The sequence below is a fragment of the Dromiciops gliroides genome, chromosome 1 (genome assembly GCF_019393635.1).
Source record: "Dromiciops gliroides isolate mDroGli1 chromosome 1, mDroGli1.pri, whole genome shotgun sequence".
NCBI classification, from domain to species: Eukaryota; Metazoa; Chordata; class Mammalia; order Microbiotheria; family Microbiotheriidae; genus Dromiciops; species Dromiciops gliroides.
This window is the reverse complement of record NC_057861.1, coordinates 750028037-750049725: the sequence shown is the minus strand read 5'-3', so window position 1 is coordinate 750049725 and position 21689 is coordinate 750028037. Positions and strand designations below refer to the sequence as shown.

The window sequence follows — 21689 nt, the reverse complement described above, 5'->3', positions numbered from 1 at the left end:
ATTAGAATGTGAGCTCCTTGAGGAAAGGAAGTGTTTTAACTGCTCATTCTTTCTGTCATGTAGCACAGTACCTGGAACAGGGTGGGCAGCTCCTAAGTGCTTATGGCCTGACCTGTTGGTGGTCAGCATTCAATAAGCACTTATGGGGAAAGCCTGGACTAAGGGCTGGGGATCCAAAGGAAAAAGGTGAAAACAGGCCCCACACTCAGAAAGCTCTCAGTGTTCCAAACAGTGAGACAGCAGGCCCCCGCTAGGCCGGCCTGTGATGGAAGCCGCATCATGGTGTTTGACCTTCAGTTGCTAGATATCCACGGAGTTCTACAACCAGACCCGTTTGCCTCATCCGTCAGTGCACAGTCCAGGTGGACAAGGGATTCCCTGTGGGGGATGAGGAGCTTCAGGGGCTCCCGTTTACACCTGACATTGTACTGATTGCATCCAGCTCAAAAGGATGTCCTCACAGGAAAACCAGAATCGATGAAGAGTGCCTCTTGTCTCGACTGGACTTTCCAACTCAGTGCTTTGTTCCATCGTGTATTGTGGACAGAAGCAGCGGGCGCACTAGGAGCTGGGCCTAGAACTGGCTCTTAGGATATCACAAGAGAGCACAGATTTAGATCTGAAGGGACCTTAGGCCTTCAAGTCCGGAGAAGTGGAGGCCCAGGGCACAGAGTTAGGATGGATTGGAGGTGGGATTTGGCTTTCTGGTAGGATTCTTTATTGTTGTTGGGGTTTTGGTTCTTTTGCTCTTATTAGAACAGGCTTTCACTAGAAAATCCATGCAAAGAACTGAACCTTGGTCTCATGAAAAAAATGCTTACTGTATTTTAAATAAAATGTAATGTAAGCAGCAATCTGAGGGGAAGACAGAAAGAAAATTTACTGATTTCGGGGATAGAGCACCAGCCCAAGAGTCAGGAGGCCCTGAGTTCAAATCCAGCCTCAGACACTTGACACTTACTAGCTGTGTGACCGTGGGCAAGTCACTTAATCCCAATTGCCTCACAAAAAAAAGAAAATGTACTGCTTTCATTTGCCATCACTACTTCCCCTCCCTATCAACTCAGGGAGCTCTGGGCATGGCATAGAGCAAGGGCTGGTCCTGCCAGATGCTTCCCTGACCAAGCAGAGAGCTACTGAAGCAGTTATCACAAAAAGCACACAGAGACTTGGGGCTTTGGTCTGTTCAGCCACTCTTAGTCTAGGCAAATCCTATTTCATATGTGAAGGATAGTGTACATAATCAAAAATGTGTGTTATATAGAAAAGTCTCCTTCCTGAGTGTCCCAAGACCTTCCGCCTTGTTTACATTCACCAGAAGCTCAGTGAAGGCTGCCTAGCAGTGGGACGGGTTCATGGCACATGACTCACACAGGAGGACATAAGCACAGGAAGAGAGAAGCAGAAATGAAGGGAGTGGAGAATGGCCTCCTTTACTTACTTAATCACTAGAAGTAAAAGGAGCTTAGGAGTGCCCGAGTAGAACAAGACAGGCGAAAAAGGCCAGGTGAAAAAACAAGGAGTTCTGAGGAGCTCAAGCTGTTCTCCAAACCAGAGAGCAAGCACAGGGGTGTGGGGGTGTGTGTGTGTGTGTGTGTCTGTGTGTGTGTGTCTGTGTGTGTGTGTGTGTGTCTGTGTGTGTGTGTGCGTGTGTGTGTGTGTCTGTGTGTCTGTGTGTGTCTGTGTGTGTGTGTGCGTGTGTGTGTGTGTCTGTGTGTGTGTCTGTGTGTGTGTGTGTCTGTGTGTGTGTGTGTCTGTGTGTGGGTGTGTGTGTGTGTGTCTGTGTGTGTCTGTGTGTGTGTGTGTCTGTGTGTGTGTGTCTGTGTGTGTGTGTGTCTGTGTGTGTGTGCGTGTGCGTGTGTGTGTGTGTGTGTCTGTGGGTGTGTGTGTGTCTGTGGGTGTGTGTGTCTGGGTGTGTGTGTGTCTGGGTGTGTGTGTGTGTCTGGGTGTGTGTGTCTGTGTGTGTGTGTGTGTCTGTGTGTGTGTGTCTGTGGGGGTGTGTGTGTGTGTGTCTGGGTGTGTGTGTGTCTGGGTGTGTGTGTGTGTCTGTGTGTGTGTGTGTGTGTGTCTGTGTGTGTGTGTGTCTGTGTGTGTCTGTGTGTGTGTCTGTGTGTGTCTGTGTGTGTGTGTCTGTGTGTGTGTCTGTGTGTGTGTGTGTCTGTGTGTCTGTGTGTGTGTGTCTGTGTGTGTGTGTCTGTGTGTGTCTCTCTATCCATGTGTACACACACAGACACACAGCTGGTATATATCTGCACTCTGGCACAAATAGAGTCTTGGTTTTTTTCATCCAAGATTCAAGAAGGCCGCCCCCCGCCCCCAGGGGGGTTGTGGTAGAGGAAAGTACCAAGCAAGTGAGATGAAAGGAAGGTGCTTCCCAGGAAGGAACTTTACACCAGCTTCTGGGCCTCAGAGAGACCCTTGATGTTGCATCTGCCCCACGCTGTTGAGGATAAACATGACGGTACGAGCGGCAGGCCGCCGAAGCACCTTCTAGTTGGTGTTCTCCTGGTGACTGCAAGTCCTCCTGTTCTACAGAGCTGTGGTTCTGCCGTGCTCAGGAGCCATACATCTAGGTGTACTCGGAGCTTGTCACCTGCAGAGATGGTCCCTAGGCTGTGAGAGGCAAAGGTCAATTGGCTCTCAAAAGTCATCCTGCTCTGACGACACCACCTGTCCCCCTGGCTCCTTCATCTCCACATGCATCCCCAGTTCTGGGGTGCAGAGCAAGAAGATGTCTGTCTGCTGATGTCACAGCTGATTATGGTAACTCCTGAGGACCATCATTTCATCTGGGATTTCCTCAGGGAGGCAGCACTTCTCCATCTCTCCAGTATAGAAATTGAGCCCAGGACAGTCAGAGCAGCATCTACCACCACATGAGTACCTGCGTCTGCCCAGCGCAGGCCACTACCATCACCTCTACAGTGGCCCAGCAGCCTCTGAGGGCTCTCTGATTTTAGGTCCAGTACTCTGCCAGATCACTCTGGGGAAATAGCTTTTCAGGATCCCGAGCTTCTCCCAAAGCTGTGGCTCCTGCTTAAAATAAGTTGGTTTTCCTGTGATATTACATGGCTACTACATGTGAAAAAAGTGTCACAGAAGAGTCTACAGTGTGTCTATGTAGGCCCAGCAAGGAAGCCACAGCATGTTTCAAGCATGAGGAAAAGGATATGCAACGGTCACATCAGCCAATGAAGAGACAGACAGCGTGCCAGGGTACCTGCCTAGGATAATTTAAATTGTCAAAGGGTCTAAAAAAATAATAGGTCTTCAGCATGCTAGGTAGACCCCTTGTAGAGGACTGATAAAAGACCATGAGCAAGAATCAGGCAAGATAAGAAAGAATGGTTGGATTGGAATTGGTTTTGTTAGAAGTGCTGTGCATGTGAAATCCTGGGTCCATCCAAGTAAAAATGTGTAAAGACAAAAGAACAGGCATAAGGGTCATTATTTATATAATGAAAGAGGGGGTAGGTGAAGGAAAAAGGAGGCTCAGGACAGTTGTCTCATATAATCAAGATGCATAAGTAAACATCTATAACTGAGGTCAGCAAAGTGCAGCCAGGAGAAATCGGGGCCTGTTTTTGTGCAACCAGCAAGCTGGGAGTCATTTTTACATTTTAAAACAAAGTTTTGCTGTGTTTGGGAGTGTGGAAACCATTCTTGGCTTGTGAGCCAACAGGTGGATTTGACTGACTAGCCAGTTTGCCAACCCCTGATCTACACAAATGAAGAGTTGGCTGACACTTGAACCTTATTCTCATCTTACTAGATCAAAGGAGGAAAGAGCACACTTACACAGAGTTGGGCTCTCATTTCGGGACAGCTAGGTGGCGCAGTGGATAAAGCACCAGCCCTGGATTCAGGAGGACCTTAGTTCAAATCCAGCCTGACACTTGACACTTACTAGCTGTGTGACCCTGGGCAAGTCACTTAACCCTCATTGCCCCCCCTCCGCCCCCCCTCCCCCCAATCTCATCCAACAGGGAAACAGGAGAAAAAGTGGAGGAAAGATGAGTGAGAAGTTAGGTTAAAGCAGAGGTTAGTCCTAAACAAAACAAACTCCAAGGATGTACAGAAATACTTCTAGCTCTTTGAGGTGGCAAAGAATGGAAATCTGAGAGGTTGACCATAATTATGATCCATAAATACAATGGAATCCTAATGTGCTGTCAGAATGTCAAGAGAAAAACTTGGTAAGACTTACATAAACTGATAGAGAAGGCAGTGAACAGAACCAGGAGGAGAATGTAACCAAGACAAACAACTTTGAAGGAATGAGAAACCCTGATGAGTGCAATGACCAAATGTGATTACAGACTAAGTCGTGAAATGGGCTTCCACACCCAGCTGCAGAAAAGTCAAGGATTCAAGGCAGATCGAGCTTGTTTTGTTTTACTGTATTGGTGTCTAACAAGGGTTTTGGTTTTCCTTCATTCTCAACTGACAGGGAGGGTTAGGGTTAGGGTGGGAGTGGGAGGAAGAGAAGCCCGAATGCTGACTGAAAAAAAGAAATTTAAAGGTAAACAAAATTGGGGCAGCTAGGTGACCCAGTGGATAGAGCACCGGCCCTGGATTCAGGAGGACCTGAGTTCAAATCCGGCCTCAGACACTTGACACTAGCTGTGTGACCCTGGGCAAGTCACTTAACCCTCATTGCCCCGCCCCCCCCCAAAGTAAACAAATACCAATGTTTAAATGACATGTTTTGGGTTCTTCAAATGGTTGTAATAGAATGGGATCATTTAAACATGTATCCCCTTTAAATGGAGCTAGAGAGAAGTTTTATTCCTCTTTCACATAACTAGACTCCATTGTTACCTGATGGAGACTTTATACTAGTTGCCACGGAACCAGATTATCAGTTCTCATCTATTTGAGATTCTTCTTTACCAGAATTAACAAATTAATTTGAAGACAACGTAACGCTGTTTGGTTCATGGCAGGCTGGTTCTCGTTTTAGGAAGCAGCCCCGCTGGAGCATCCTTTTAGTGCTGTGAAAAGAGAGCAGCAGAAAAAATGGATCGAAGAACTGAACAAACAGAAGGAAGAAGACAAGCAACGAAAACTCCAGGAAAAAATTATATATTCCAAGGTGATTTCAATGAGACTTGTTAGCATAGGTCAAGAATGATTACTCAGGAGAGTCTGTAATCATTTTTTAAAATCAGAAAAGTATTTTATTTTTTTCCAGTTACATGTAAAGATAGTTGTTGGGTTTTTTTGGTGAGGCAGTTGGGGTTAAGTGACTTGCCCAGGGTCACACAGCTAGTAAGTGTCAAGGGTCTGAGGCCGGATTTGAACTCAGGTCCTCCTGAATCCAGTGCTGGTGCTCTATCCACCGTGCCACCTAGCTGCCCCTAAAGATACTTTTGAACATTTGTTTTTAAAAGATTTTGAGTTCCAAATTTTTCTCCTTCCCTCCTCCCCCAAGACAGAAAGCAATCTGATTTAGGTTATATCTGTACAATCACATTAAATGTATTTCTGCATTAGTCATATGAAAGAAGAATCAGAACAAAAGGGAAAACCTCAAAAAAAAAGAAACTGTATGGTTCAATCTGCATTCAGGTTGCACAGTTCTTTTTTCTGTATGTGGAGAGCATTTTGACTTTAAAACCAGTTTCCTGGTCCTTTGACCTCGGTTTTCCAAAAGTGAATTCGGATTGTCTTAGAAGACTATATATATTGTCCAGGGGACATGGTAAACAAACTGAAATTATTCACTAGTATTGGTTTTGATCTCCTTATTACAATGGTTTTTCATCCCATCCTGATTTGATTTTATTCGCATACTCCAAGATACTCAGAGGAATCATCTCTAAGTCCTAAGCGTAGAATGAAGGACTTTGTCCTTGGTACCGAGTCTTTCCTGGATACTTGTGTGGAGTTAGGGGAGTAATTCCACCCCTCTGCTCGCAAGGGATATTATCAGCCTGGCCATCAATGTTCGCTCTCTCTCTTTCTCTCTCTCTTTTGTTGTCAGGGTGAAGAACATGACAGATGGGCCATGCATTTTGATTCCTTAAAACTCTATCCCAATTCTCAGTCTCAACTCTCCTCTCGTGCAGCCCAGAAACAACCTGACTACTTCTGTATGTCCCCGGATGCTCAGGAAATGACTGATGTTAGCAGTCCTTATACACCTTTATCTGGAAGCCAACTTGGGCCTTCAGAGGAGGAGAACTTAGGGAAATCTATTAAGGAGACAGCTACCACAAACCTTGAGAAAACCAAGTGAGTGTCTTTCTTGTGTTTATGTCCACATCAGTCTTAAGGCAATACTTGACACCTCTCTTTTTTTCAGTTTATGTTAAATTAATCTGCTTTCTAATTGTTTTTCCATTTTTTGAGTATTTTATTATTTTCCAGTTACATATAAGGATAGTTTTCAACATTTGTTTTCACAGAATTATTATTTCCAAATGTTTTTTCTCCCACCCTCCCTTCCCTTCCTCCTCCCCAAGACAGAAAGCAGTCCGACATAGGTTGTATATGTACAATCACATTAAACATGTTTCTTCATTAGTCATCTTAAGAAAGAAGAATCAGAGCGCAAGGGAAAACCCTCAAAAAAGAAGGGGAAAAAAAAGCATTCCAGAAGTAGAAACAGTATGGTTCAATCTGCATTCTTAATTCACAGTTCTTTTTTCTGGATGTTGAGAACATTTTCTATCATGAGTTCTTTGTGCTTTCTCTTTTTTAAGATGTTGGTTTGTAATTCAAACATTTAGCTGAGTTCTCCCTCAGGAGGAAAATAGTCAACATTTCATTAAAGAAAGTTTTTTTTCAAATTGAAAATCGTTGATGTATTTTATCTTTTTAGTTTCCTTCGTTCTATGACTGCACTCCTGGATCCTGCTCAAATTGAGGAAAGAGATAGACGAAGACAAAAGCAGTTAGAACATCAGGTATTGTGTTAGAAGATTTCAATCTGTCTGCCTCAGCAAAATTAAATTTCTTCAAGTGACACTGTAGAATATGACAATTAAAAGTCCTGGTTCAGGGGGCAGCTAGGTGGCTCAGTGGATAAAGCACTAGCCCTGGATTCAGGAGGACCTGAGTTCAAGATCCAGCCTCAGATACTTGACACTTGCTAGCTGTGTGACCTTGGGCAAGTCACTTAACCCTCATTGCCCCACCAAAACAAAACAAAAACACACACAAAAAAAGTCCTGGTTCAGAGGATGTCTTTCTGAAATTTTTGTTTAGGAGCCCAGAAAATCACCTTTGCATTCTTGTCTTGTCCCAGAGTTTTCCTTCCTGTTGCAAAAAAGAATTATATTAGGATTGTATTGCTAGGTGGGACCAAGGGAAAAAGAGCCTCCCAATATAACTTTCTACTTAAATATATTTGCCTAACATTTAAGCTAACCCTGGGTATGTTTTGTTTTCTGATTTCATTTCAGGCCCTTGTGTAAAGTAGATGTAGTATACTGAGCCCCTGTCTCATTCACCAGATCACAAGGAAGACTACCTGCTAGAACGAATTTGTAATTCTACCAACGTTAAAGGGTGTTGGTCGTTTTTCAAAGGAGTCTTCCTGAACCTTCCTTTGAGATGATTCAGAAGGAACTGGGGCTGTAGGAGGCTCTTTGAGGCAGGAAAAGGATGGAGAGTTTATCAGCAGCAAATGGAACAAGGGCCATGACAGGGAAGGATGTGCTTGTCAGGAGAGAGGAAAAAACCATGGGATTTTATTGGAAATTTTAGGAAAATAAGCAAAAGAGAGTCGTGGGGGCCAGTGGAATTGGCATCTCTCTGCAGCCGGCTCCCTGAGTGTGCCGAGAACCAGGTGCCCATAAGACTGTGACAAGCAATCAGCCTGTTTTCTTATCGTGATCTCTTCCATTCTGAGACACAGCGGAAGCCCGGGGGAAGTTTGGAAGGCTTGGGAGTCAGGACAGGGGCTCCTTAGGCCCTGCCTCTGCCTCTGCCACACTGTGTTTCCTTAGGCGAGTTTATGCTAGTGAGAAGTAGAAATGGTGAATAGGACGAGTCACGGGAACATTCCTGGGTCATTTCCTCAGCTCTAATTCGCAGTTCAGCTCCTTTCCCAGGGTAAAGTTCTGCCCCTTTTCTCTAGTGGTTAGGATGTCACTCCTCTTGTTAAAAGTACACAGGGGCCTCTGAAGAATAACCTCGGAACACACCGGAAGAAAGCCAGAACCAAGGTTCTAGTCCGCTTTTCTATTTCCATTCCAAAATTGATTTAGTGAGATTGGTCTTTATGAAAGCTGCTGTGGCCACTAAAACAAAAGCTGAATCAAATCTTTCTCTTTGACTGAAATAAACAGTAGGTAGCCACGTTAGAGCAAACTTGGTGTAGCACGTTCAGGTGAGAGAGAACAGACCACACCCCACTCTGTTGAAAGAATGGGGACTTCTATCGGAAAGTAGCCTTCAAAGGGAGCATGTGAGCTGTCTGGAGTCTGCCGAAGGACTGTGATGTGCAGGAGGAATTCAGACTTATTCTCAGTAGTCCTCAAGGGCCCAGTTGGGAGAGGCACATCTGGGCCCAATGTGTGGAAGGGCTTCCTCTTCTCTGTCAGGTACAGGTTGGCCTAGTTGTGATTCCCTGTTGTCTCAGGCATCAGATACAAAATACTTCATTTCCTCTCCTTCCCAGGCTTCTTCTCAAACACCTACTCTTTAATCCAGTGCTCCTGGCTGTTCTCAGCTCTAGTTAGGTTCTCAGGATGGCCCCCACTCTCCTTCCTCCACTCCAACTACAGACCTCCCTGGCTTCCTTTAAGTTCCAACTGAAATTCCACCTTCTACAGGAAGCCTTCCCCAGCCCCTTTTAATTCCAGGGCCTTCCTGTTAATTATCTCCTACTTATCCTATATAGGGCTTGCTTTATTTATATTTGTTTGCATGCTGCCTCCCCCATTAGATTGTAAACTCCCTGAGTGTAGGAACTGTCTTTTGCCTCATTTTGCATTCAGTGCTTAGCACAGTGCCTGGCCCATAGTAGGTGTTTAATCAATGTTTATTCACTGACTGACTGACATGGAGGGGTAGATTATAAATGGCTTTGAATGCCGAACAAAAGATTTCTATTTGACCCAAGCAGTGACAGGGTTCAACTGGAGTTTAATGAACTGGAGGACAACATGGTTGGTCCTTTAGGAAGTTCACTTGGATGCCCAGCTGGAGAATGGATTGGAGTGTGGAGTGACTTAAAGCAGGCAGACCCACCAGCAGGTAGTGATGAAGGCCTGCCCTAGAGTAATGGCAGTGCCAGAGGAAAGAAGGGGGCACGTCGGAGAGATGTTGGACAGGAGTTATCCATAGGCCATGGCACCATATTGGATCTAAGGGGTGAGAGCTAGTGAGGAGCCTAATGGACTGGGAGGAGAATAATGCCCCCTAGAGTACTAGGGAAGGGAGGAAGAGGGAAGGATTTGGGAGTTAAGTCTGGGACATGGTGAGTTTTAAAAATGTTTGACATGTCCAGTGGCAGTTAGAACTGCAAGATCAGAAGTCAGGAGAGAATGTGGAGAAGAGACCAAAAGATCTGAGAACCATCCGCATAGAGGTAATAGTAGAATCCATGGGAGTTGATGGGATCACCTCTCCACATGGTACGGATGGAGAAGAGAAGGTGGCCTAGGACAGAGCCTTGGGGGATGCCCCCAGTCAGCAGTGACCTGGATGGAGACTGAGAAAAGGGGGTGAGACGGGTCAGAAGAGAACCAGGAGAGCAGTGTCACAGAAAGCTAGCAAGAAGAAGGGAGTGTTAGATGGTGTCCAAGGCTGCAGAGAGGTGGAAAAGGATGGGGATGGATGGAGAAGAGGCTCGAGATTGGGCAATGAAGAGATGACTAGTCACTTTGGAGAGAGCAGATGGCAAACCACTCCAGTATCTTTGCCAGGAAAACCCCAAATGGGGTCATGAATGCTCAGACATGACTGGAAAACAACTAAACATAGTTTTTTTTGTCCATATTTGTTTGCTTGTTGTCTCCCCCTAGACTGAGCCTTTTTGTATCCCCAGCAGGTAGCACCGTCCAGCACTTAGCATGTGCTTAATAAATGTTTATGGACTAATTTTCATTATTCACACCTCTTCCCAAACCTTCATTTCAGTGCTTACTAATAACCCTCTAAAAATGAAAATGTGAAGAAAAGCTCTCCTAGTGTTTCTTTTAGAAAACCAGGGAGGGAAAAAGCCAAAAAGAAATAGAGCATTATGACTTTGCAGCATAGGAAAGACCAGCATGTGCTTCCTCTTGCAGTGATATGGGAATCAAATATGTGGTCACCAGAGGGGTCACCCATGGGGCCCGAGGGCCACAATAGTGCCCTGCAACTGTCCCCTTTCTCTCTTGAAAACATAATTGGGAAATGTTAACCTAGAGCTTTCTGAGTCAGCCCACAGTTGTACGGTTTAGTGGTGCCCATTCCTATTGGAGTTTGACCACTAGCTCAGACCCCGAATGCCGGGCATTCTCACTTGTCTCTTTTTTCATGATTAGAAGGCCATCACCGCCCAGGTAGAGGAGAAGCGAAGAAAGAAGCAGCTGGAGGAGCAGCAGAGGAAGCAGGAGGAAGAGGAGGAAGAGCGTCGCCTGGCAAGGGAACGAGAGGAGATGCAGAGGCGGTTTGAGGCAGACCTGCTCGAGCAGAGGCGGAAGGAGGTGAGGGAGGACCTGGGTAGTGGCGTCTGGGGCTGGGGCCATACTTGGATCTACTAGAGGAGAAAGCTGGAGGGAAGCCAGTGATCAAACCTCCACCTAGTAAGACAACCAGGGCTTTCCATCCATCTCCAGTAGAAAGGCCATTTGAACCATCAGAGAAAGAATAGGAATCCCATGACTCATCTGAACATCAGAAATGGGGACTCTGGTTTAGCCTGTGTCTGTTTTTACCATCATAATTATAACCACAAGAGTTTATGGTGAGGTTCTAATGAGGACATTTAAAAAGAGGAAGGCTTGGGGCGGCTAGATGGCACAGTGGATTAAGCACCGGCCCTGGATTCAGGAGGACCTGAGTTCAAATCCAGCCTCAGACACTTGACACTTACTAGCTGTGTGACCCTGGGCAAGTCACTTTGCCCCGCCAAAAAAAAAAAAAAAGAAGAAGGAGGCTACATCTGTGCATGGAAGTCATGATTTTCAGGTAGTTGTCTGCGCTAGAGAACAGGGAACACTGGTTACTGCATCCACAAGCAGGTCTGTAAGCATCTGTTGGGTCTCTTACAGCCAGAATAAATAAGTGACTCTCCATCAATATTAACATAGTAAAAACATGATGAGAGTCTATGCTCTTCCTCCCATTCCCTAAAGCACAGAGCCCTGTCCTGGGGGCCTCCAGGGAGGCCTGCCCTCACCTTTCCCCAAGTTTTCCTTCTAGCCTCACCTCTCATTCCTTCCGGGCCAAAGTTGCTCCAACTTACAGGTGGCAACAAGCTATTTGCTTTTGCCAACATGGTCAGATGTGAAGGCCCTCATGGCTCCTTTAGAACCCACCTCCAGTTATTAGGCCACACCTGAGCTAGATTTTCTGGAGCAATCAATATTAATGTCTTCTGTTGTGTTACTTCAATATTTTCAAAAATGTAAGAGATCTAGTGGCACCCCTCCTGCCCCAGCCCTTTGCAGAATCCCTGAGGGGGGCCTGACAAACCCACTGCCTCTCTCAGTGCCCTCGAATGTCCTTTGGCCAGCCTTGGTGACTCAGCTTCTTATTTACCTTAGGCTCCAGTCCTTTAGCCATGGAGGACCCATAGGGGCTCACTGCTCCTCTTAGCAACCTTGTCTTTCCTTTTGTAGAATTTTAAAAATTCCTTCTTTGTTTTCCTTACAAGTGATGATGACCATCATTTGTATTTAGGGCTCTGAAGACCATGGATTTTATTGCCGACTCTCTTCTCAGATAATCATGTTTTGCAAATTGTCAAGTCCTATCAACATACATTTGTTAAGCACTTACTGTGGGGCAGGCTATGTGCTAAACACTGGATTTACCAAAAAAAGGAATTACCCATCCTTCCTTGTTCCTGAGGTGTCCCTTCTGCAGTGTGTGGCATCGGGTTTGGCAGATTTCTATCGTTATGTTCAAGCCTTCCTGATCAGCTTCTGAAGACTCCAGGTAGATTTGGACGTGCCCTGGTTAGCCATGCTCCATCTTCAATAGAAAACCTGCATTTATATCATACATTCAGCCCAGAAACGCAGACCTCATTTTCAGCTGCTGTCTTGTTAGCCAGCTGTTCCCTTCTCAGACCTGCTTCTCTCTTCCGAATCTCCAGTTTTGATCAGCAGTGATTTTAGAAACACCACTTGGACCTCTCAGGGCTCTGACTTCATAATCCCCTACTACTGCTAGTGGAAGATAAGGGCTTGAGAGGGAAAATGAGACAGGAAGTGAACAGCTCTTTCAGAAGACCGAGAAAAGAATTTGAATTTAAAATCAGAGCTTAAAAAATTGGAATGGCCAGCCCTTAGCTAGGGATGGAGCACAGCTAACAGTAGCCTGAATATATTTGCTGGGAAGCGCGGAGGATCTTTGAGATGGGATGGAAAAAGAATTTAACTCACTCCAGAACTTAAGTAGTTTGCTCAGCCTACAGACCCAGAGAGGGCTTTCAACTGGAATTCAAAGGGGAAAACACCCTTATTTTAGCACTGAACCGTCCCAGGGAGCACCAGCTATAACACGGGGGAGGATAGACCCTGGAGAAGCCCATTACTTTACAGGAAATAACATCCAGGCAGGAGGCAGGCACAGCCTAACATTTATGGCCTCAGCTCTCTACCCACAAATGCGTGTGCTAGTACAAAAGCAAAACAGAAATCCTAACACGAAAAATCAATACAACTTCATTGGTGCCTTGGATTGGGACTGGAATATGGGGGGGAAGGGGCATGTGCTTCCTTTCCCATTTCAAGCCCTTGCAATCTGGCTTCCAGCCTCATTGCTCACTAGAACATCTCCCTTGGAAGCAGGAAGAAAACAAGCATTTATTAAGCACCTACTGTGTACACAGGGACTGTGGTAAGTGCTTCACTATCTCACATACCAAGGATCTCTGAATTGCCGATTTCAGTTCCATTTTCTCAGTCCCCATCTTTGGTCTACCCTCTCTCTTCCCCAGGTTTCTGTGGCCCTCCACCATCATTTGCTAGCCTGCCTAACTCTGGGTATGCCTCCCACTCCATCCTAGGCCCTCTTCTTTCTTTGCACTGCCTTGGTGACCTTGCTAGCCTCTGGAGATTTCACAATTGTCTCTTCTACCTGGGTCACTTGTGAATTCCAGCCCCAAACCCGTGCTTAGTAGATGCCAAATGGGGGCCCAAACTTGCTGTGGCTTGTTCCCATCCTCCACATCTCGTCTCTCCTCCCGGTCACTGAGTCAGCCACCAGCAACCACGTGCCCAGATCACTGAAGCCTCATGGCTCTCCCTGCTCTAGGCTGCTCCCAGACCCGGACGTGTGAGTCTGAGGACGCCCCTGCTCTTCGCTCTGGAACCGCACGCCCTCTCTTCTGTTCAACCCTTACAGACTTCATGGCGTGGCCCTCGCCCCCTCTCCAGGCTTGGCCTGCACATGCTTCTTCCCGCAGGACCTTCCGTGAGCTCTGCCCACCCCCTCATGGACTTCCCTGGCTTCTTAGCAGCCCTTCTTCTCCAGGGCTCAGTTTGGGCCCCGACTCTGCAATAAGGCCTCTCCTAATTCCCCACAGGGTCCAACCCACTTTGTTATATGATGTATCAAAGCCCAGACAGGTGATCCACTTCTCGAGGGCGTACCACGTGTCTCATCTTTGTGCTCTCAGTCCCTGGAACACACTAAGTGGCTAATATGTGCTCGCTGAACCGGCCTCTCACTCGTCTTCATGAGGCCTGAAATACTAGACTGGAGGCTCCCCTGAGGTCAGCGACCACGTGTCATTTCACCCAGCCTGCTTTAGTTTTTAAAAGACGGAGCCCAAGAAATCACCAGAACAATTGCAAACACTGTTTGAGCTGCTGTGCCTGTTAGTAAAGAGGGGCAGGCTGGAATGCTTGGGTTGGTAAATGGTATTTAAACAGCTTTCCACTTGTGGTCTCATGGATTTAAGGGAAAAAGGCTGGAATGATAAACCCAAAAAAACATTTCTCCCATGGAGGGAGGACAGCGGGCCCAGGTTCCCAGACAACTTTTCATCTAATTAAAAGCCCTTTACATGCTTTCTTAATGACAGGAAATCATGACTCTCAAGACCAATGAGTTGTACCAGACCATGCAGAAGGCCCAGGAGCTGGCGCAGAGACTCAAGCAAGAGCAGCGCATCCGCGAGCTGGAGCAGAAAGGCCATGACACTTCAAACCTGCTGCGGAACCTAGGCGGTGAGACGCTGACGAGGAAGGGAATGGGGCCCACCGGGAGAACCAGCACTGGGGTCACGGCCTGGGTTTGTGTTTTTTTAAAGACATCCTAAGAATAGAGGAAAAGCCTTCAGTCCTGCAGAAAAGGGATTCTAATTTTACTCCATTGCCTCGAGGGGCAGAAAAGACTGGGGAGGCCATGACAGAGGGACTACACAGGAGCAGAACCTGAGCTCGCATCTTCCTGACTCCAGGTATAGGCAGCCGGAGCACCACAAAACACAGATCACTAGGCCTGGAGTCAGGAAGACCTGAGTTCAGATCCTGCCTCTGACACTCACTAGCTCTGTGACTCCAAGAAGTCTGCTCCGTGCTTGCCGGGCACAGTGCCGGGCACATGGAGCACTTGGGCCCAGCCACAGGGACCCGACCACCTTCACAGACGACAGACTGAGGCTCAAGTAGGTCATTACCTCTCGGGGAGGCTTGGTTACCACCCAGAGACCTTCAAGTTTCCATTCTCGTCCTCTCTCAACATTTTTTCCTGCCACAGCAAAAGTGAAAAGAAATATTTCTTTTCTTATATGGACAGTGACATTCCGTGGTCAAATCCAACCCCCCATTTTACTGGTACTTTATCCGTGACAACACGAACAACTTAAGGTTCTTCTGGGAGTCCCATTTATACTAAGACTTAAGTTCCCTCACTAGTGTTCTCTCTTTGGGGCAAGCCCCGAGCTCTGAGCCTGCCCCTCTCTTCCTGCCAGGTGACACGGGGCTGTCCGAGCAGGGTCTCACCCCGAGTACCCTTTCAGCTTCGAGACTAGACTTTTCCGACCAAATGAGCGCCAAGGTCAGTCAAGGAATCAACACCGCCACCTCTCCGCGCAAGGACACTGCTGTACAGACAGGTACGCAGCCGTTTTCACTGAATACGATGTCTTTTTACATTTTAATGGACTAAGCAGCAGCTGAGAGGACAGTGGATGTGAAATCTGGGCTTAGCTCATTAGCTCTGTGCCCTCCACTTCACTTACTTGGCGCCCTGTGTCTACCTCAGTTACCTAGTATTTAAGAAGGGTGTGATTCCTTGCTACCTTTGAGAGATTACCCTGCCGTAAATGAGTGAGGTTTGTAGATGGCAGGACCAGCCAGCATTGATTACACACCTCCCATGTGCCAGGTCCTGGGGACAAAGACTGCATGCCCACAGCTGTTGGTCAGGAAGCTACAAGCTGGTCCACGGTGGAGCCCCTCAGAAGCAGGCATCAGGAAAGGGGTTTGTGGAAGTGGGGATTTTAGCCAAGACTTGCTGGAAGCAGACAGACACCAAATGTGTGGGCTCTGAATGCCAACCACAGCATTCTGTATTTGATTGACCCTGGGGCGATCGCTAGGGAGCTCCTGGAGTTCCTTGAGTCAAGGGGGAAAGTAGTCAGACCTGCACCTGAGGATGGATTGGATCAGGGAGAGACAGGAGGCAGGTAGACCGCAGCCCACCCCAGCCATCCACTATTGCAGCAGCCCAGGGCCAACACCAGGGTGGGGGCAGATCTGAGAGATGCTGCAGAGATGAAGTGGACAGACTATGGGAGGTGAGAGAGAGCAGCTCAGGTGACTTCTTTCTTGGCATCCCATCTCTGCAGTGGGATATGAGCTGATCCCCCAACTCCAGGCCCTGAATGAGGCCGTCACCAGCTCGGTGCTGCTTTAATCACTGAAATTCAGGGTCCAGTTGGAAAGGCATTAGCGTGCCTCATTTTTTAAAGTATCCTCTGGTGTTTATCTGTTGTGTGTTTAGCCAGTCCTGCTCAATTCAACATTCATTAAACCACATGCTCAATATTACGAAGGAACCAAAATGGATACGATAACGGCATTTCCCCAATAGGATTTACAGTCTAGTACGCGTTGTTCTCTCTGTCCATCCTATTTTAGTGGGGAGGGGCCCATTGTGGGCCTGTCCCTTTGCTTCCTTCCTCCCCCCATCTTTACTGTCAAAATTAAGACATTTTCCAATTTTCCCCTGGTCTTATGTTAGAGATTTTTTTAAAAACCCACCGTACTAGGGGCAGCTAGGTGGCACAGTGGGTAAAGCACCTGCCCTGGATTCAGGAGTACCTGAGTTCAAATCCGGTCTCATACACTTGACACTAGCTGTGTGACCCTGGACAAGTCACTTAACCCCCACTGCCCCACAAAAACAACAAAAAACCACGCCATACTTCTGTCTTGAAATCAGCTCCTACGAAGTGACTTGCTACTCCCCTGTCCTTCAGTTGTTTTTTAAACTCATATTCTTATGAGCTCCATAGTGAGGACTTCCTACATCTAAGGGGACGGCTCATCTTGCTCTCTGGTTCCAACTTGGCCCAGTGGAATGGGGGCAAGGTTTAGTGGCAGACTGCAAAAGAAGTGACCCCAAATCTTTTTTTACTACAGATGATTTACACACCGGAAGAGCCGCCAGTGCGGAAGCAGACACTGAACCAATGCCTGAGAGCACACTCACGGACCTCCTCTCTCCAGAGCTCTCGGTAGAACTGGACAGACGGTTTAACAGCAAAAGTAAGAAAGAGGGGCTGCAGGAGGATAAAAAAGCTTCCCTGGAAAAAGAAAACAGTCGACGTGATGACCTGTACGATCAGTTTGCCAAAACAGAGAAACAAACACCACACAAAGGAAAATGTGCAAAGAGACCCGACTGGAATAGAAACAAACCCGTCAAAAGGTACATCCCTGCTTCAGAAAGGTACCCCAAACACCTGCAGAGGCAAAGGGAAGAAAACAAGGTCAGGAGACAGATGGAACTGCTTCAGCTGCTGGAAAGAAACACTCCTGGCAGCCTCTCAGTGCCCAGGGACATCTCCCCAGAGGGCACCTATTCTCCCCATGAGGAAACCAATTCCAGAGCCAAGGGGCCCCGAGGCCACAAGGTAAAGTCCCGCCCTAAAACACCAGGCTAGACTTTATTCCATTAGAAAAGGATTATCTCCTTGGCCTGCCTACCTGTTCTGTCCTCAGATCCTAGTTTTACAGTGTGGGATGTTTTTCGCACGAAGTATACTGATGCTTTGTGCATCAAAGTGCCTACAAAGAGCTAGAACAGAAGGTTGGCACTTTAAATGTCAGTGACAACTTAGGGGCCAACGAATGCTTTTTGTTTTGGTTAGCTACCAAATTTATTGCCTTCCTCTGAAAAAATATATTTGGCCATTTAAAAAAAAAGAAATAATGTATTTTTAGCCATGACCCCCAGGTTGTTGTAATAATCATCTAGGTTTGTTTGCCTTTTTTTTTTTTTAATTCTAGGAAGAAGAATTGAAAAAAATCAACTCCAGCAAAGAAAGGTATTAACCAATTGTGATGTTATATGTCTTGAAGGACCAGAGAAAGCTTTGTGGTATACGAGGCTTGTCGTCCAATTGAAAGAGGAGCCAGACTACGACTTTTAAAGTCTTAGGACTGAAAGATCCTTTTGAAGTTCCCAAGCCCAGCACAAAGATTTATAAATGAGGAAGTGAATTCAATAAGTAAAAGGTATTGCAGATACAAAGATGAGAAGCCACAGGTCCCTCCCTTCAGAGGATAGATGGCAAAGGAGAATGATAAAATGGAGCTCTCAAGCTGAGGTGATCAGGGAAGGCTTATGATAAAAAAGCCCCTCTGCTATTGTTCAGTGACTTAGTAAAGCCAACAAATGGCTGACAAGGCCTAACAAAACCAAGATCCTGAGAGACTGTCACAGAAAACATTAGGCTCAATTTAATAGGAATGACTGTCATCTTGAAGTCATTCTCACAAGTACCAACCTAGACAGCTCTCCATCTGGCAGTGACTGGCTGTGGATGCCTGCAGCATGACAGAGGACCCCAAGCAGTTCCCGTCACCTTAGGCTGCACCGAAAGAGCATCCAAGACGAGTAGGCAAATAATAATGGCGCTACCCCCCTCTGGAGTGTTGGGTTCAGTCTGGGCTACGTTCTAGAAAGAGCACTCCTGATCTGTAGGGTCAAAAGGAAGGCAGCTAAGGTGGCAAAATGCCGCAGTTTGGAGAAAAGCGTGGACAGGTTCTCTCTGTAAGACTAAGCTGGACAGAACCAGAAGTGGTGGCCAGGTGGGGTTACTGAGAAGCAACTTTCATCATGGTTTAACAGGGTTTCCCCCAGAGAATAAATAGCCTACCAAGTCGTCGTGTTGAGCTAGAACAGATATTGAGAAGCATCTAGCAGTGAGCAAGTCGCTGCCTCTCTTCAGTTTGTTCCCTTACTTAATGGAAGCACAAGGACACTGGAGCTCAAATGAGACAGTCCATGTCGAGTGTTCGGCAAACCTTAGAAATACTGTTCAGATGGAAGTTATTCATACCCATGCAGAGAAAAACCACCCAGGTGGTTTTGGGTGGTCAATTCCATAAGTGCCTGTTTTGCACAAAAGATGAGAGCTGGGGCAGGTAGATGGCACAGTGGATAGAGCACCAGCCAGGGAGTCAGGAAGACCTGAGTTCAAATCCAACCTCAGACACTTAACACTTACTGGCGGTGTGACCCTGAGCAAGTCACTTAACCCCAATTGCCTCACTTTAAAAAAAAAAAAAAAGATGAGAGCTGTAAACACCTACAGATGGAAACCAGGTAGAGATGAAACTGGCAAACTGAAATTGTCAAGGGAAAAGAATTAAGACATTAGGACAAGGACAACCTTGGGGGAGTAACAACAGCCTTAAGGACCTCTTTTACTATTGTTGTGAAATGAAATTTTTTTTAATTGTCTTGGCAAGATTGAATTAGCTTTTTCTTTTAAAAGAATTTTAGATAAGATATAAATATAAGTTTACGTACGTAAGCTAAATTTAGGATGCTTTTATATTATCTTCTGTGGGTTGAAACCCTTAACTCTAAAATCTGCAATTAAGTTCATTGCTTTTTTAAAAACAGATCTGAATCACCCCCTGTTCCAGCAGTCAAAAACCGATTACAACAAACACAACTAAAACAGACCAATGCAGCGCATCCCCCTGAACCGCCTCATTTCATCCCCTATGTCCGAACCAATGAAATCTACTGTCTAGATCCAGATGTGCCATCACCTAGACCTTCAGCCTATGATCCACAGTATCCATATTTAAATGGTAAGAAACCCATATTAGGAAGATCACTATGAAATCCTAAAACCTCGAATGCTGGTATTTATATGAGATCGATCTAGAAGTTCTAAGTAAGCCCATGTTATTCAGAGCAAAGTTGTAAATGAGTTTAGCCTGTTTGGCTTTCTTGTCACGATTCACAGTAAAAACTTCAGCCAGATTTTGAGACTCCTGCACAGACTATATTTTGAATCCCCCATATATCTTTTTTGGTTTTGGCGGGGCAATTGGGGTTAAGTGACTTGCCCAGGGTCACACAGCTAGTAAGTGTTAAGTGTCTGAAGCTGGATTTGAACTCAGGTCCTCCTGAATCCAGGGCTGGTGCTTTATCCACTGTGCCACCTAGGCCCCCCCCCCCCCGAAAAAAATATCTTTTTATGCCCAGCTAGGTGGCCAGATGGATAGAGTCCAAGACCTGGGGTTGGGAAGGCCTGAATTCAAATCCAGCTTCAGACACTAATAGCTTAGTGACTCTAGCCAAGTCATTTAACCTGTATGCCTCAGCTTCCTCAACTATAAAATGGAGATAACAATAGTACCTACTTCCCAGGATAATTGTGAGGATCAAATGGGATATTTGTAAACACTTAGCAGCGTGTTTGACGCATAGTAGGCACCATAAATTATTATTATTCCCTTCCCCACCCACAAGTGAGCTATCTAGGGCACACAGAAATTGAACCTAACATGAATACATGTGAAATTATGGGAAATATTTTCTCTAACTTTAGATTCTGACTACCAAGAACAGATAATTGGCTCCGACAATGTAAGAGATCCACTTCTCAACCCCAACTTGGTTAAAAACAGAGACAGACAGCAAGCAATCCTTAAAGGACTATCAGACCTGCGACAGGTATGAATGTACAGCATACATCACAGTTCTATACCTTCATGCCAGCCTCTTATTAACTAATGTTTATCTCTTGAATGAATGTTTAAGTGTTACAATGTCATTTAGACTAATAACAGTGCCAGGTTTGGCCCATCTTAGCAACTTCTGTAGAAAACCATAATTAAATCCATTAGGATGATTCAAACTCCAGGGAAACTGCTGTTAAGTTTGGTATTTTAATAGTCAGTCCAAGTATAGAATCATGAGTCAGCTAAAACATTAATTCAAACATGATTTTATTAAATGATAGTTACATTTTAAAAAGTTGAAATAATTAAAAAAACTAACAAACAAAAACAATTATACACAACCCCAAAATGGTGAACATAAGCTGTTAAGCATAAAACTATGCATCATTAGCTGTTAGGAACCACAAAGCCATTTCCACAACTTTGGTTCATCCAGACAACAGTGAGATATTAGGCAACTTTCCAAAAACGTTTCACGAGTTCAAGTTGTTGCACTTGTATTTTTTACTAACATTTCCCCAACAATGAGTTTTGCCCAAACCCAGGTTTTAACATCTTGCCAGCCAATAGGAAATAAGGAGCCTTCCAACTTCCCTTTGTCTCCTCTAGCTTATGACTGATCAAGTTTCAGAAAATTTTATCATATCCACATTCAGTAGAATGATCAGCCATTCCCCGAGCAATCTCTCCTCTGCTGGACTCACCTTGGTTCAGACTGGGTTGGGTTGTTCTTCATGGAAATCCTTTTGAGTAAAACTTATTTATGTTTTTTTAAAAAAAGCTTTAAAAAGAGCTCTCTCAATCTCAGGCTATGTGTGAATCAGTAATGACGTAAAGGTTTCTTAATTTGGTTTGGTTTCTCCAAGCCCCAGCTGCTTTTATGTTTAGTGTATCATCACATCAAAATGAAGTTACGCTGGAAGCTATTTAGAAATGATCCATTTCCTTAAACAGTTTCACAAATATTAATGGTTTCTCAGAGTTTGCTGTCCCACAGAATGGAAGATTTTATGTGAAAGGATAAAATGTATTTACTTCCAGTTTGGTGGAGACAGAAGGAACATGATGCATCTAAGTACTGTTCACTAGTCCAGTGGGTGAAGCTTCTGGGAGAGAAGCCCACATCTTTTCTTAGGGGATCCTTCCTTCTTGTGGCACCCCCCCACCTTTACTTCTCCATGTGAGGTGTATGAGTTTCAAGCAGAAATAAATTCTGATGAGGCTCCTTACACAACTGAATGAGAAAGTCTGATGGGCAAGGCCAGGCCCTGTGTCAGAACAGATCCCCGGCAGATTCAAATACCTGCCCGCCCCACCTCAGAACCCCCCAAATCCCCCCCCCCCCCGCCAGCCACCCGATAA

The 21689-nt window shown here is 45.7% G+C and overlaps 1 protein-coding gene across 3 annotated transcripts in view; it reads left to right on the top strand.

The window, feature by feature from the left end:
- Positions 1 to 21689, top strand: part of CCDC66 (coiled-coil domain containing 66) — a 50068-nt gene that overhangs the window by 28039 nt on the left and 340 nt on the right. The window contains exons 10-19 of one of the 3 annotated variants that reach the window (XM_043978649.1): positions 4964 to 5095; positions 5987 to 6237; positions 6827 to 6911; positions 10482 to 10643; positions 14195 to 14339; positions 15134 to 15229; positions 16761 to 17254; positions 17631 to 17668; positions 19255 to 19448; positions 20195 to 20319. In XM_043978649.1, the coding sequence (XP_043834584.1) occupies positions 4964 to 5095; positions 5987 to 6237; positions 6827 to 6911; positions 10482 to 10643; positions 14195 to 14339; positions 15134 to 15229; positions 16761 to 17254; positions 17631 to 17668; positions 19255 to 19448; positions 20195 to 20319 (1722 nt within the window). Of the gene's footprint in view, positions 1 to 4963; positions 5096 to 5986; positions 6238 to 6826; positions 6912 to 10481; positions 10644 to 14194; positions 14340 to 15085; positions 15230 to 16760; positions 17255 to 17630; positions 17669 to 19254; positions 19449 to 20194; positions 20320 to 21689 lie in introns of all 3 variants that reach the window. The other 2 variants (XM_043978648.1, XM_043978650.1) reach the window with 2 other exon arrangements.